At 40.4% G+C, this 15,608-nt stretch overlaps 2 protein-coding genes across 3 annotated transcripts in view; both read right to left on the bottom strand.

The window, feature by feature from the left end:
- LOC110518115 (uncharacterized) overlaps positions 1-15,608 on the bottom strand; it is a 167,712-nt gene that overhangs the window by 93,503 nt on the left and 58,601 nt on the right. The gene's annotated exons all lie outside the window — the stretch shown is intronic.
- LOC149978665 (uncharacterized) lies at positions 1,643-12,262 on the bottom strand. 2 transcript variants are annotated; one of them, XM_090194854.1, is made up of 4 exons: positions 11,668-12,262; positions 11,256-11,353; positions 10,946-11,126; positions 1,643-4,312 (listed from the first exon to the last, which is right to left on the bottom strand). In XM_090194854.1, the coding sequence occupies exons 1-4, from the start codon at positions 12,011-12,013 to the stop codon at positions 3,042-3,044; spliced, it is 1,896 nt and encodes a 631-aa protein (XP_090050980.1). In that variant the 5' UTR covers positions 12,014-12,262; the 3' UTR covers positions 1,643-3,041. The 2 variants fall into 2 exon arrangements, with proteins under 2 accessions (XP_090050980.1, XP_090050981.1); XM_090194855.1 differs by having other exon boundaries at positions 10,946-11,123.

Below are 15,608 nucleotides of genomic sequence, written 5' to 3'. Positions count from 1 at the left end.
AACCACAGAACACAACTATGTATAGTTTACACAAATATGAGTCTCTTAGCTCTTTTTGCAGGACTTTGACTGTGATACATCACCCTCCATAACCAACCTATTGTGTGTATTGAACATTCATATTGGACAGCCTTACCTATAGAGTAGCACCACCACCCATCAGCCCATTCTCTTCTTGATGTCAAAGCTGCATTGTATTGCTGCTATAGGAGTTTATGATTAATAATCCTATTTACTTCAAGCCCCACTAAGATGTCACCATACTATTCATTTAAAGCCCCTCTGTCAGATATAAATCATCAGAGTGGGAAACCAACTGACATGGAAACAATGGAGCAAATGTATCACTATCAGAGGGGTGTATTATGACATCAGATAGAACTACTCAGACATTCCAAATATCACTTGATTATCGAGGGGTGAATTATGACATCATATAGAACTACTCAGACATTCCAAATCAGGCTTCATCCACATCATGAAGGTGGATATTGATCCAACCATTTCAAAAGTAATGACCGGGCTGACGGAAACAGGATATGCCTGAATATTTTTATAAATGCTGACAGACGATATGTTAGTTTGTCTGACATGGTTGGGTCTTTTTGTGCCAGTATAAACGTTTTAGTGAGAAATGGCGATGGAAACTCCTTTATGTACAAATATTTATATATCAATGATGACTAATTATGTATACATTTCAATCAGGACTGACTAATCAGAATACTAGCGTGTTACTGTATATGTACTAACCCAAATACTATTATGTTACTGTATATGTACTAATCAGAATACTATTCTGTATATGTATGAGTTTTCTTTCTTGATCCCAGTACTGAAAATAATGTGTGTGTGAATGTGGTCAAGAGTTTAGAACAATGACGGTCTGTTCCTTGGTACAAATTAATGAGCTATATTTCCAAACTGACTAGAATGCTTATCTACACTAGCTGACCTTGGCTCTAGGCGAGTAGGGAAGGCTTGAGAACTATAGAGCCTTTCTACCAGTGTCAAGAAGAGACGGAACATTTAGAAAACGCTGACGTCATTTTCCGTTTATAACCTGTGGTAAAATGTGTACTCAGTACTCTCTTGAATAAACTCTGCTGTCTGATTTTAAGACTGGGGCTCTGTCTATCATTATAGAATAAGGGAATTACAATTCCTTATGAATTGACAGTGTTTAATTTTAATTGGGTATTAAAACAGAGAGCAATTTAATTCCTTCAACAAATAACCCTCATATCTGAGTTAACTTGGAGTCACGTGATGATATGTTGTGTGGTCCTCCCTCTAAAACTTGGAAAACCATGTCGTTTATTAGGCTACAGATGAAATAAGTTATGAACTTCACAGGGTGGTGAAACTACATGTGATGAGCTTGATGCTCCATTCCAATACATTTTGAGGGTCTTAATCTGGTGACATGATGACCGATGCTTGGTTGCCATTTGACAAATAAAATAATTGCTCTCACCCATGATAATCTCATCAATCGGGTAACGTTTATTCAACCAGTGGGAGGTTTGTAATTGCCCCCAGGAAAGTCGAAAGAGGAACTCTTCATTGAGACAATGATAAACAGCAATCTGTGGGAGAGTTGTGGTGGATATTATAAAATAAGGATCTGCTGGAGTCCAAGTCAAACCAAGATTCTTTATTTCTGAGGTCAAATCAAATGAAATTTTATTTGTCACATACACATGGTTAGCAGATGTTAGTGCGAGTGTAGCGAAATGCTTGTGCTTCTAGTTCCGACAATGCAGTAATAACCAACAAGTAATCTAGCTAACAATTCCAAAACTACTACCTTATAGACACAAGTGTAAGGGGATATGTACATAAAGATATATGAATGAGTCATGGTACAGAGCGGCATAGGCAAGATACAGTAGATGGTATTGAGTGCAGTATATACATATGAGATGAGTATGTAAACAAAGTGGCATAGTTAAAGTGGCTAGTGATACATGTATTACATAAAGATGCAGTAGATGATATAGAGTACAGTATATACGTATACATATGAGATTAATAATGTAGGGTATGTAAACCTTATATTAGGTAGCCTTGTTTAAAGTGGCTAGTGATATATTTTACATCATTTCCCATCAATTCCCATTATTAAAGTGGCTGGAGTTGAGTCAGTGTGTTGGCAGCAGCCACTCAATGTTAGTGGTGGCTGTTTAACAGTCTGATGGCCTTGAGATAGAAGCTGTTTTTCAGTCTCTCGGTCCCAGCTTTGATGCACCTGTACTGACCTCGCCTTCTGGATGATAGCGGGGTGAACAGGCAGTGGCTCGGGTGGTTGTTGTCCTTGATGATCTTTATGGCCTTCCTGTGACATCGGGTGGTGTAGGTGTCTTGGAGGGCAGGTAGTTTGCCCCCGGTGATGCGTTGTGCAGACCTCACTACCCTCTGGAGAGCCTTACGGTTGTGGGCGGAGCAGTTGCCGTACCAGGCGGTGATACAGCCCGACAGGATGCTCTCGATTGTGCATCTGTAGAAGTTTGTGAGTGCTTTTGGTGACAGGCCGAATTTCTTCAGCCTCTTGAGGTTGAAGAGGCGCTGCTGCGCCTTCTTCATGATGCTGTCTGTGTGGGTGGACCAATTCAGTTTGTCTGTGATGTGTATGCCGAGGAACATAAAACTTACTACCCTCTCCACTACTGTTCCATCGATGTGGATAGGGGGGTGTTCCCCCTGCTGTTTCCTGAAGTCCACAATCATCTCCTTAGTTTTGTAGGTCAAATATATGTTTGAGTATACCCTGTACCATTTAATTTCATATGGTAAAGACAGGTAAACACATTGTCAGTCAACAATATAAGACAATGGGAGCACTGTGTATGTTCTCTGATGAATTTTAAGCCAATGTGATGTGAAATATCAATATACACGCTAAGAGAAGTAATTTCTCTCTCCGGTGTGGATTCTCTAATGACGTTTAAATGACTGTTATGAGTACTATGTTTTCCCACAGTCTGAGCTTTTCTAAGCCTTCTCCTCTGTGTGCAGTCTAATGTGTTCTTTCAGGCTTCCTAAATGGGCAAAAGCTTTGCACCCTGGGAGGAGTGGTAAGGCTTCTGCCCTGTGTGTATTCTCTCATGTCGTTTCAGTGTCCCTGAATTGTTGAAACACTTTCCACAATGGGAGCAGTGGTAAGGCTTTTCCCCTGTGTGTATTCTCTCATGTTGTTTCAGGTATCCTATCTGGCTGAAAAACTTTCCACATTGGGAGCAGTGGTAAGGCTTCTCTCCTGTGTGTATTCTCTCATGCCGTTTCAGCTTTCCTGAATGGTTGAAACGCTTTCCACACTGGGAGCAGTGGTAAGGCTTCTCTCCCGTGTGTATTCTCTCGTGTTGTTTCAGCTCCCCCGACTGGTTGAAACACTTTCCACATTGGGAGCAGTGGTAAGGCTTCTCTCCTGTGTGTATTCTCTCATGCCGATTCAGCTTCCCTGAATGGTTGAAACGCTTTCCACACTGGGAGCAGTGGTAAGGCTTCTCCCCTGTGTGTATTCTCTCGTGTTGGTTCAGGAATGCTTTCCGGCTGAAACTCTTTCCACACTGGGAGCAGTGGTAAGGCTTCTCTCCTGTGTGTATTCTCTCGTGTAGTTTCAGCTCCCCCGACTGGTTGAAACACTTTCCACATTGGGAGCAGTGGTAAGGCTTCTCTCCTGTGTGTATTCTCTCATGTAGTTTCAGGTGTCCTCTCTGGTTGAAACCCTTTCCACACTGGTAGCAGTGGTAAGGCTTCTCCCCTGTGTGTATTCTCTCATGCTGTTTCAGCACCTCCAAATGGACGAAACACTTTCCACAATGGGAGCAGTGGTAAGGCTTCTCTCCTGTGTGTATTCTCTCATGAGCTTTCAGGTTTGCTTTCCGGTTGAAACTCTTTCCACACTGGGAGCAGTGGTAAGGCTTCTCTCCTGTGTGTATTCTCTCATGTTGTTTCAGGTTTACTCTCTGGTTGAAACACTTTCCACATTGGGAGCAGTGGTAAGGCTTCTCTCCTGTGTGTATTCTCTCATGTTGTTTCAGCTCCCCCGACTGGTTGAAACACTTTCCACATTGGGAGCAGTGGTAAGGCTTCTCTCCTGTGTGTATTCTCTCATGAGCTTTCAGGTGTGCTTTCTGGTGAAAACTCTTTCCACACTGGGAGCAGAGGTAAGGCTTCTCCCCTGTGTGCATTTTCTCATGTTGTTTCAGGTCCCATAACCGGTTACAACTCTTTCCACAGTGGGAGCAGTGGTGTCGTCTTGCTAGTTTGGACGTCCCTGGCTCTGGTTCCTCCGAGTCTGGCCTTTCTCCTGCCAAAGACAGTGTTATTTTTAAATAGAGACCCGAATGAAACCACATGATAAAACAACCTTGCTACGAGGGTAAATCCTAAATCAGATCTCTCAATAACCCGAGGCCAGTTTTAAAAATCTTAGTGTGATTTTAAAACAAATGTAGAGCTTCCTGGTAATTACTGATATGTTTACATTACTTATTTTATTCATCCTGTTTTAAAAGTCAGAACACAAAAACCTGGACAGTTCTAGGACACCGAAGACACAGACGTCGCTGGATTCCAATTGAACAGGTGGTTCTAAATATATAACATGCATAGCTGTATGATACAGAATGTGACCTACACACTTCCTTAAACATAAAATAACTAAAGAAGTCATTTTGTGTGGAAGTCCAAAACTTGTTTTTACGTCGAAGATACAAAGAACATCAGTAACATCTCCCCGTTGTTGAAAGGGTTCGACACATTGCTCGACCAATTTCTTATTTATACATTCACAGATTTTCAACATTTTGATTATCGCTGATGTCATATTTTGGGTAAATGTTCCTAAAACTGATAGTAACAACAAAAAACAAAAATATAAACGCAACATGTAAAGTGTTGGATGTTTCATGAGCATCACTGTTAGTCAACATTTATTCTTTGCCAAGATAATCCATCCACCTGACAGGTGTGGCATATCAAGAAGCTGATTGAACAGCTTGCTTATTACACAGGTGCACCTTGTGCTGGGGATAATAAAAGGCTACTCGAAAATGTGCAGTTTGTTCACACAACAATGCCACAGGTCTCTGAGGGAGCGGGCAATTGGCATGCTGATTGCAGGAATGTCCACTGGAGCTGTTAGGAAATGTAATGTACAGTACCAGTCAAAAGGTTGGACTTACCTACTCATTCAAGGGTTTTTCTTTATTTTTACTATTTTCTACATTGTAGAATAATAAAGACATCAAAATGATTAAAAAACACATGGAATCATGTAGTAACCACAAGTGTTAAATCAAAATATATATTTTATTCTTCAAAAGTTGCCACCCTTGCTTTCTCTCAACCAGCTTCACCTGGAATCCTTTTCCAACAGTCTTGTAGGCATTCCCACATATGTTGAGAACTTGTAGGCCGCTTTCCCTTCACCTCTGCGATCCAACTCATCCCAAACCATCTTGATTTGGTTGAGGTCGGGGGATTGTGTAGGCCAGGTCATCTGATGCAGCACTCCATCACTCTTCTACTTAATCAAATAGCTCTTACACAACCTGGAAGTGTGTTGGGTCATTGTCCTGTTGAAAAACAAATGACAGTGGGACTAAGCCCAAACCAGATGGGATGGCATATAGCTGTAGAATGCTGTGGAAGCCATGCTGGTTAAGTGTGACGAATAAATAAATCACTGACATTGTCAATAGCAAAGCACCCGCACACCATCACATCTCCTCCTCCATGCTTCACGGTGGGAACCACACATGCGGAGATAAACTGTTCATCTACTCCTCGTCTCACAAAGACATGACGCTCGGATCCAAAAATCTCAAATTTGGACTCATCAGACCCAAGGACAGATATCCACCGGTCTAATGTCCATTGCTCGTGTTTCTTGGCCCAAGCAAGTCTCTTCTTCTTATCGGTGTCCTTTAGTAGTGGTTTCCTTGCAGCAATTCGACCATGAAGGCCTGATTCACGCAGTCTCCTCTGAACCGATGATGTTGAGATGTGTCTCTTGCTTGAACTTTGTGAAGCATTTATTTGGGTTGCAATTTCTAAGTCTGGTAACTCTAATGAACTTATGCATCAGAAGTAACTCTGGGTCTTCCATTCTTGTGGTGGTCCTTAAAGTAATGATGGACTGTTGCTTCTCTTTGCTTATTTGAGCTGTTCTTGACATAATATGGACTTCACCTTTTACCCAATAGGGCTATCTTCTGTATACCCCCATACCTTGTCACAACACAACTGATTGGCTCAAACACATTAAAACCTGTTATGGCACATTAACTCTTGAAACTAGGGGGCACTATTTTAATTCATGGAAAAATAACGTTCCCAAAGTAAACGGGCTATTTCTCAGGACCAGGTACAAGAATATGCATATAATTGACAGCTTAGGATAGAAAACACTCAATATTGTCTGTGAATATAACAGAACTGATATTGCAGGCGAAAGCCTGAGAAAAATCCAATCAGGAAGTGACTCTTATTTTGAAGCCTCTGCATTCCTATGCATCCCTATTTACCATTGAAAGGGATATCAACCAGATTCCTTTTTATATGGCTTCCCTAATGTGTCTTCAGTCACTAGACATAGTTTCAGGCTTTTATTTTGAAAAATGAGCGTGAACGACAACATTGCGTCAGTGGTCAGGTGGTGGCTCTCAGAGTGATTTGTGCGTAATAGACAAAGGCGGCCATTGATATATTATCGAATAGATATTTGAAAAACACCTTGAGGATTGATTATAAAAAACATTTGCCATGTTTCTGTCGATATTATGGATCTAATTTGGAGTTTTTTTTCGGCGTTGTCGTGATCACAACTTCCGGTGGATTTCTCAACAAAACGTGAAGAATAAACGGAGGTATTTTGGCTATAAAAAAATAATCTTTATGGAACAAAATTAACATTTGCTGTCTAACTGGGAGTCTCGCGAGTGAAAACATCCGAAGCTCAAAGGTAAACGATTTAATTGGATTGCTTTTCTGATTTTCGTGACCAAGCTCCCTGCTGCTAGCTGGACATAATGCTATGCTAGGCTATCGATAAACTTACACAAATGCTTGTCTTGCTTTGGCTGTAAAGCATAATTTCAAAATCTGAGATGACAGGGTGATTAACAAAAGGCTAAGCTGTGTTTCACTATATTTCACTTGTGATTTCATGAATATGAATATTTTCTAGTAAGAATGTTTGTCTGTTGCGTTATGCTAATTAGTGTAGTTGATGACAATTCTCCCGGAAACGGGAGGAGTAGTTCCAAAAGGTTAAAACACATTAAAACCTGCTAGTGGAACGTTGACAACATCCGGTGAAATTGCAGAGTGCAAAATATTTATTTATTTGAACTTTAACTTTCATACATTCACAAGTGCAAAGCTTAACTTCTTGTTAATCTAGCCACCGTGTCAGATTTCAGAAAGGCTTTGCGGCAAAAGCAAACCATGCGATTATCTGAGGACAGCACCCCATCAAACAAACACACAACAATCATATTTCAACCCGCCAGGCGCGACACAAACCTCAGAAATAACAATATAATTTGTGCCTTACCTTTGAAGAGCTTCTTCTATTGGCACTCCAATATGTCCCATAAACATCACAAATGGTCCTTTTGTTCGATTAATTCCGTTGTTATATTTCCAAAATGTCCATTTATTTGTTGCATTTGATTAAAAAAAACACTGGTTCCAACTCACCCAGCATGACTACAAAATATCTAATAAGTTACCTGTAAACGCTGTCCAAACATTTCAAACAACTTTCCTAATCTAACTTTAGGTATTTTAAAACATAAATAATCGAGAAAATTTAAGATGGGATAAACTGTGTTCAATACCGGATAAAAACAACGTGAAGCGCGTGACCTGGAGTGCGCATCAAAACATTAGAGAGCACTAGGCTGGACCCTCGTTCTGAATAGCCGAACTTCTTCATTTCTCTAAAGAAAAACATCAACCAATTTCTAAAGACTGTTGACATCTAGTGGAAGCAATAGGAACTGCAACCAAGTGCCACACAAAACCATTTGAAAACAGAGTCACCTCAACAACAAAAAGTTCCTCCTGGATGGTTTGTCCACGGGGTTTCACCTGCCAAATAAGTTATGTTAAACTCACAGACATTATTTTTACAGTTTTAGAAACATTAGAGTGTTTTCTATCCAAACCTACCAATTATATGCATATCCTAGCTTCTGGGCCTGAGTAGCAGGTAGTTTACTTTGGGAACGCTTTTCATCCGGACGTGAAAATACTGCCCCCTATCCCAAACAGGTTATAGGGAAAGAAATTCCACAACTTAACTTCTAAAAAGGCAATTAATTGAAATTCATTCCCGGTGACTACCTCATGATGCTTCAGTCCTCCTTTAAGACTCCATAATGTTTCATCATTAGATGCTACAGTCCTCCTTTAAGACTCCATAATGTTTCATCATTAGATGCTACAGTCCTCCTTTAATACTCCATAATGTTTCATCATTAGATGCTACAGTCCTCCTTTAAGACTCCATAATGTTTCATCATTAGGTGTTACAGTCCTCCTTTAAGACTCCATAATGTTTCATCATTAGATGTTACAGTCCTCCTTTAAGACCCCATAATGTTTCATCATTAGATGCTACAGTCCTCCTTTAAGACTCCATAATGTTTCATCATTAGATGCTACAGTCCTCCTTTAAGACTCCATAATGTTTCATCATTAGATGCTACAGTCCTCCTTTAAGACTCCATAATGTTTCATCATTAGATGCTACAGTCCTCCTTTAAGTCTCCATCATGTTTAGAATGTGTCTGGAAGCGCTACTCTATCTATTCTACTCTCATCCTTTCGGTTTTAATAATATTTAATAATAATAATAATAATAATGTTATAATAGGTAATAACTAACTTTAATAACTAGGGTTAATACCTGCCTGGCGCCCCAACAAAATCTTCATATTTACCCCCCTCTAACAATACCGCTACAGAATTAGCGTAGTAGGCCATGTAACTTAAGGTAATCAGAAATATGTATTCCTTGCCACCCATTCTGAAACTAACTGCAGCTCTATGTTAAATGTTGCAGTCATTTCAGTCGCTGTAGTAGCTGACGTGTACAGTGTTGAGTCATCCGCATACATAGACACACGGGCTTTACTCAAATGTCACTGGCATGTTGTTGGTAAAGATTGAAAAAAAGTGAATGCCAAACAGCTGCCCTGGGGAATTCCTGATTCTACCTGGATTTTGTTGTACAGGCTTCCATTAAAGAACACTCTTTGTGTTCCGTTAGACAGGTAGCTCTGGGGCGGCAGGTAGCCTAGTGGTTAGAGCGGTAGGCCAGTAACCGAGAGATTGCTGGATTGAATCCCCGAGTTGACAAGGTAAAACTCTGTCGTTCTGCCCCTGAACAAGGCAGTCCTAGGCCATCATTGAAAAAAATTAATTTGTTCTTAACTGACTTGCCTAGTTAAATAAAGGTTACATTTTAAAAGAAAAACTCTTTATCCACAATATAGCAGGGGGTGTAAAGCCATTTTTATCATCAATTTCGCTCAGCCAATCAGTCATTTGCAAGTGCTGTGCTTGTTGAATGAACTTCCCTATAAGCTAAAAGTCTATATTTGTTTACTGTAAAATAGCATTGTATCTGGTCAAATACTTTTTTTCCAAAATTGTAAGGGTCGGTAACAGGCTGATTGGTTGGCTATTTAAGCCAGTAAAGGGAGCTTTACTATTCTTGGGTAGTGGAATGACTTTAGCTTCCCTCCAGGCCTGAGGGCACACACTTTCTAGTAGGCTTAAATTAAAGACAAGGCAAATAAGAATGGCAATATCGGCCGCTATTATCCTCAATTTTCCATCCTCGTTGTCAGACACCAGTGACTTGTCATTGTTGATTTTATTTGCACAACATTTCATTGAAGATTCTCCAAAGATTTTTTACAATCATTCTTCATGTATTTTATCTTTGTTTCATTGTGTACTTTCTTCTTTTTACTCAGTTTAGTCAAATGATGTCTCAATTTGCAATAGGTTTGCCAATCAGTTATTCAGCCAGACCTATATGCCATCTCTTTTGCCTCCCTCTTCATCATACCATTTTTTAAATTCCTCATCAATTCATGTGGATTCAACCGTTTTTACAGTCATTTTCTTAATGGGTGCATGCTTATTAGTAACTGGGATAAGCAGTTTCAAATGTGTCAAGGGCAGTGTCTGGTTGCTCATCATTACACACCACGGACCAACAAATATTATTTACATCAACAACATAGGAATCACTACAAAAAAATGTATGACCTCTTATACACAATACTAGTCCCAGCCTTTGGAACGGTGGTTTTCCTAGACATGGCTACTATATTGTGATCACTACATCTGGTGGATCTGGATACTGCTTTAAAACCCATTTCTGCAGCATTAGTAAAGACATGATCAAAACATGTTGATGATTTCATTCCTCTACTGTTTGTCACTACCCTGGTAGGTTGATTGATAACCTGAACCAGGTTGCCGGCACTGGTTACAGTTTGAAGCTTTTGCTTGAGTGGGCAGCCTGATCACAGCTTTTCTTCAGTACTAGTTAATTAATGACCAAAGTCTTGAGTTTAGTTTGCCTGTTCTACAGTCTTGTAAAGATAGCCGCGTTGACTGGGACAGGCAATGTAACATCCATAATGTTTTAAGGAAAAGTTTTTGTAAAACAAGCACCTTACATTGGATCATCTAGAAACTTTCTCTCCAAAGCTAACTTTCATCAAGGTCTTATATGGTCTATTGGTTTCTCTCTTTTCATTGGCAGAATCCTTTTTCAGTGTTATGATATTCATTACATCCATATACACTACTCTAACTTCCTGTCAACTAACATAACTCTGCTGGTTATCCTGGTAACAGATACCAGTGGGCAGATCGATTGTATTTGTTCAAACTAAACTACAGCACTTACTTTGATGTGTCAAATCTGATCCTTTCTTCTCTTCTCCTCCTCTCACAGTTCCACTCAGCCCCGTTGTTTTCCTGCAGTCCACCAGCAGCACAGACAACCTCTTCATACCCAGCAGTAAGGTGCTACCGGGAGAGGCACGATACAGGGACTCCGGGAGGGAGGAAGGGCAAGTGTTGTCCTGCTAACCATAAAGAGGGGACACAGACGCACATCATTATGGATGCTGATGTCACTGTTGTCATAAAGTGCTTTACAGAAACCCAGCCCACAAGCGAGAGAAAGCTGTTTGCTCGTCCAGACCAAGCTGTACCATCTGGTGTTCTGATCTGGAGAGACTCTTCTCTGCCTCGTCAGCATCAGGATGTTGTTGAGGCTCCCCAGAGGATCCACCATAGTCATGTCTCTCTCCTGTGTGAACGAGAACATCAAAATGAGTAGTAAACTCCCTTTGATATTTTAAGTAGAACATATGCTTCAATATTGAATTTTAAAAGCCTGTTATACTAGATGAGGGGAACTTTAATATAGACAACATGGAGAATTCAATACATCTAATTGAAAAGTCCCTAAAATATATGAACCAATGGCAGATTGACCCTTTAACAATTCCTACAGTACTGAACAACATATTCAAGTGTAGAACTTCAGTAGAATGCCCCTTTAAAACCACACATTAGTTCAACAACGGCATAGTTTGTGTCCCTGTTAAAGACAGTACTCACTGGTGTTAATCTGATATTCTGTCTCTTCCTCTTTCACTCCAAAAACGTCTTCCTCCTTCACCTTTATTGAGATATCATCCTGTTCCTCTCTAAACGGTTCTTTCTCTTCTATCACTATAACAGCCTCCTCTTCCTCCTTTTTCATTCTGAAATCTTCTTCCACTATAACAGCATCTTCTTCCTTCACTATAACAGCCTCATCTTCCTCCTTTTTCATTCTAAAAGCTTCTTTCTCTTCTTTCACTGTAACCTCATCCTCTTCTTCAATGTTCAGCGCCAGAACTTCTTTCTCCAAACAGCAGACCTCCTCTTCTTTAGCAGGGGATGAGTACTTTAATGAGCTCATGGTCAGGGATGTTAGCTAGCTAGTTAGCATTAGCGACTAGCCTAGTGCTAGGCTCAGCATCAATCTTTAACAAGTTTGCAAATTAGGTTACAGTTAACCAGTTAATACGTCAACAGAACTGTGTTTAAAACACTGAGATTAGATAATGTACATTAACATGGTCTAAAGCGTCAATCTTTCACTTTTATGTTGGCTAGCAAGCTACCGACGTGGTTGGAAGAGTTGGCGCCTTGTTGTTCCTGAAGAAGGGTCCCGGCCAGTCCATTATACGTCACGGAAGAATCATCACCTGAAAGACGCTCATCGCCATCTGCTGACTGGAGTGGGTAACGCAGTTTGGAAACAATAGTTACAACACTTTTTGTATTGGAAAGAACGTCATAATTATTTAACAATAAGCTGATACATTTTCTCTTCCAAATAATACGTTCCTGTACACTGACGTAGAAGCTCAATATTAATATGTAGATGATGAATAAATACTTCTATGAATAGGTAGTGTGTTGATATACATTCTCTGTTCATTTTTCACATTCTTTTTTATCTACATGTGACCATACTATTCCCTTAAAGCCACGCTCTATAAGATACAAATCATCCTGTAAACAACAGAACAAATGCATCACATGCAAATAGCACTTGATTATCTGTAGTGCTATACACTGGGTAGACAAAACATTAAGAACAGCTGCTCCTTCCATGACTTAGAAAGACTAGGTGAATCCAGGCTAAAGCTATGATCCCTTACTGATGTCACTAGTTAAATCCACTTCAATCCGTGTAGATGAAGGGGGGAGACAGGTTAACAGACAGTGACACATTCAATACTGCCTTGCACACTCTCGCCTGCATCTAGCTGAAATAGAGATATCACTGGACAAATTCAGGTATGTTTATTCAGGTATGTTTATCCCCGTTTTGTTCCATTTAAACGTTTGTCAACAGAATCGGCGGAATGAATACACCCCTGATCATGCAAAAACACAGTTCACTTTCATTACAGACACGTTGTATTCCTTCTTGCATCTATGTGCTCTCCTCTTATCACCTTCTCCCTTTGTTTCTGTACTTCAATGCACAACACATCAGCTGTATGTGACCAGGCAAAAAAACCTTTCCAAGCCAAACCATTTCATAACTGAAACACACAGCTTACATTGTTGTCACCATATTAGCTAAAGTAACATCATAGTCAACAGAGCTAATAGAACTAACTCGTTAGTAAACCTGCTACAATCATGCAGTAACATTACAGTGTACAGTCAGTAAGCAGTTTAGCACTTACCTTGGCGGGTCCCAGTGGCAATAAATTAGTAAAACCAAAAGCTTGCCTTGACTTGGAAAAGTTCCAGTGTTGTGTTGGATAGTCATAGCCAGCTAGCTAACATAGCATCCCTCTGTTTGAGCCAAGTGTTTGAGTAGACTAAACTAGATAGCTGCATTTGCTAGCTAAGTAAGTGAAACTGAAAGTGGAAAATAAATGACGAAATATCTCTCTCTCGCTTCTCCTTCATTTTGGAATAAAATAATTTGTTCAAAACTGTTCAACTATTGTATTTTTCTCTCTTTTAGTCAACTACTCACCACATGTTATGCACTGCAGTGCTAGCTAGCTGTAGCTTATGCTTTCAGTACTAGATACATTATTTGATCCTTTCATTGGTTGGACATCATGTCAGTTCATGCTGCAAGAGCTCTGATAGGTTGGAGGACGTCCTCCGGAAATTGTCATAATTACTGTGTAAGTCTATGGAAGGGCTTGAGAACCATGAGCCTCCTAGGTTTTGTATTGAAGTCAATGTACCTAGAGGAGGATGGAGGATTCAAAATAGTATGTTTTAATAAATTATTTGGTGACGTGATTATATTTAGTATAGTTTTATCTAAAAAGGACCACTTTTAAATATTTTACCATTTTAATTTTTCTGAAAATAACTGAGGACGATTGTTCTCCCCTTCCTCCTCTGAGGAGACCCCACTGCACCCAAAGGACACCCAGCCAACTTGACACAATTGTGGGAAGCATTGGAGTCAACATGGGCCAGCATCCCTGTGGAATGCTTTCGACACCTTGTAGAGTCCATGCCCCGACGAATTGAGGCTGTTCTGAGGGAGAAAGGGGAGGGTCCAACTCCATATTAGGAAGGTGTTCCAGATGTTTGGTATAATCAGTAGATACATCTGCAATTTAGCAGACACTTTTATCCAAAGGGATTTGCAGTCATGTGTGCAAACACTTTACATATGGGTGGTCCCAGGAATCAAACCCACTACCCTGGTTTAACAAGCACTATACTCCACCAACTGAGCTACAGGACCACAAGGAATGATCAAGGAATGGCGCAGATAAACACACACAGCCTGAGTTTCAGAAATATAATTGTATCAAAGACCGTAACATTGAAACTGACATACTTCATATTTAGTTACAATCAAATATTATTTGTCACATGCGCTGAATACAACAGGTGTAGATCTTAACGTGAAATGCTTACTGACAAGCCCTTAAAACCAACAACGTAGATAAGAAAAATAAGGGTTAAGAAAATATTCCCAAAATAAAAAGTTCAAAAAAGTAACACAATAAAAAACAATAACGAGGCAAAATACAGGAGGTACCAGTACAGAGTCAATGTGGAGGCTATATACAGGGGGTACCAGTACAGAGTCAATGTGGAGGCTATATACAGGAGGTACCAGTACAGAGTCAATGTGGAGGCTATATTCAGGGGGTACCAGTACAGAGTCAATGTGGAGGCTATATACAGGGGGTACCAGTACAGAGTCAATGTGGAGGCTATATACAGGGGGTACCAGTACAGAGTCAATGTGGAGGCTATATACAGGAGGTACCAGTACAGAGACAATGTGGAGGCTGTATACAGGAGGTACCAGTACAGAGTCAATGTGGAGGCTATATACAGGTGGTACCAGTACAGAGTCAATGTGGAGACTATATACAGGGGGTACCAGTACAGAGTCAATGTGGAGGCTATATACAGGAGGTACCAGTACAGAGTCAATGTGGAGGTTATATACAGGAGGTACCAGTACAGAGTCAATGTGGAGACTATATACAGGGGGTACCAGTACAGAGTCAATGTGGAGGCTATATACAGGAGGTACCAGCACAGAGTCAATGTGGAGGCTATATACAGGGGGTACCAGTACAGAGTCAATGTGGAGGCTATATACAGGAGGTACCAGTACAGAGTCAATGTGGAGGCTGTATACAGGAGGTACCAGTACAGAGTCAATGTGGAGGCTATATACAGGGGGTACCAGTACAGAGTCAATGTGGAGGCTATATACAGGGGGTACCAGTACAGAGTCAATGTGGAGGCTATATACAGGAGGTACCAGTACAGAGACAATGTGGAGGCTGTATACAGGAGGTACCAGTACAGAGTCAATGTGGAGGCTATATACAGGTGGTACCAGTACAGAGTCAATGTGGAGACTATATACAGGGGGTACCAGTACAGAGTCAATGTGGAGGCTATATACAGGAGGTACCAGTACAGAGTCAATGTGGAGGTTATATACAGGAGGTACCAGTACAGAGTCAATGTGGAGACTATATACAGGGGGTACC

Source organism: Oncorhynchus mykiss, chromosome 13, assembly GCF_057628025.1.
Source record: "Oncorhynchus mykiss isolate SJ-2025 chromosome 13, ASM5762802v1, whole genome shotgun sequence".
In the NCBI taxonomy this organism is placed as follows: Eukaryota; Metazoa; Chordata; class Actinopteri; order Salmoniformes; family Salmonidae; genus Oncorhynchus; species Oncorhynchus mykiss.
Note: the sequence above shows the minus strand (reverse complement) of the source record. Positions and strands in the feature narration are given on the sequence as shown.

Bases quoted from the DNA above. Each gene is read 5' to 3' on its own strand.
- LOC149978665 (XM_090194854.1), bottom strand. From the start codon at position 12,013: ATGAGCTCATTAAAGTACTCATCCCCTGCTAAAGAAGAGGAGGTCTGC. The intron at 11,354-11,667 runs GTGAGTACTGTC...TCGTTCACACAG, and splicing joins AGAATATCAGATTAACACCA to GAGAGAGACATGACTATGGT. The intron at 4,313-10,945 runs GTAAGTGCTGTA...TGTCTTTGGCAG, and splicing joins ATCAGATTTGACACATCAAA to GAGAAAGGCCAGACTCGGAG.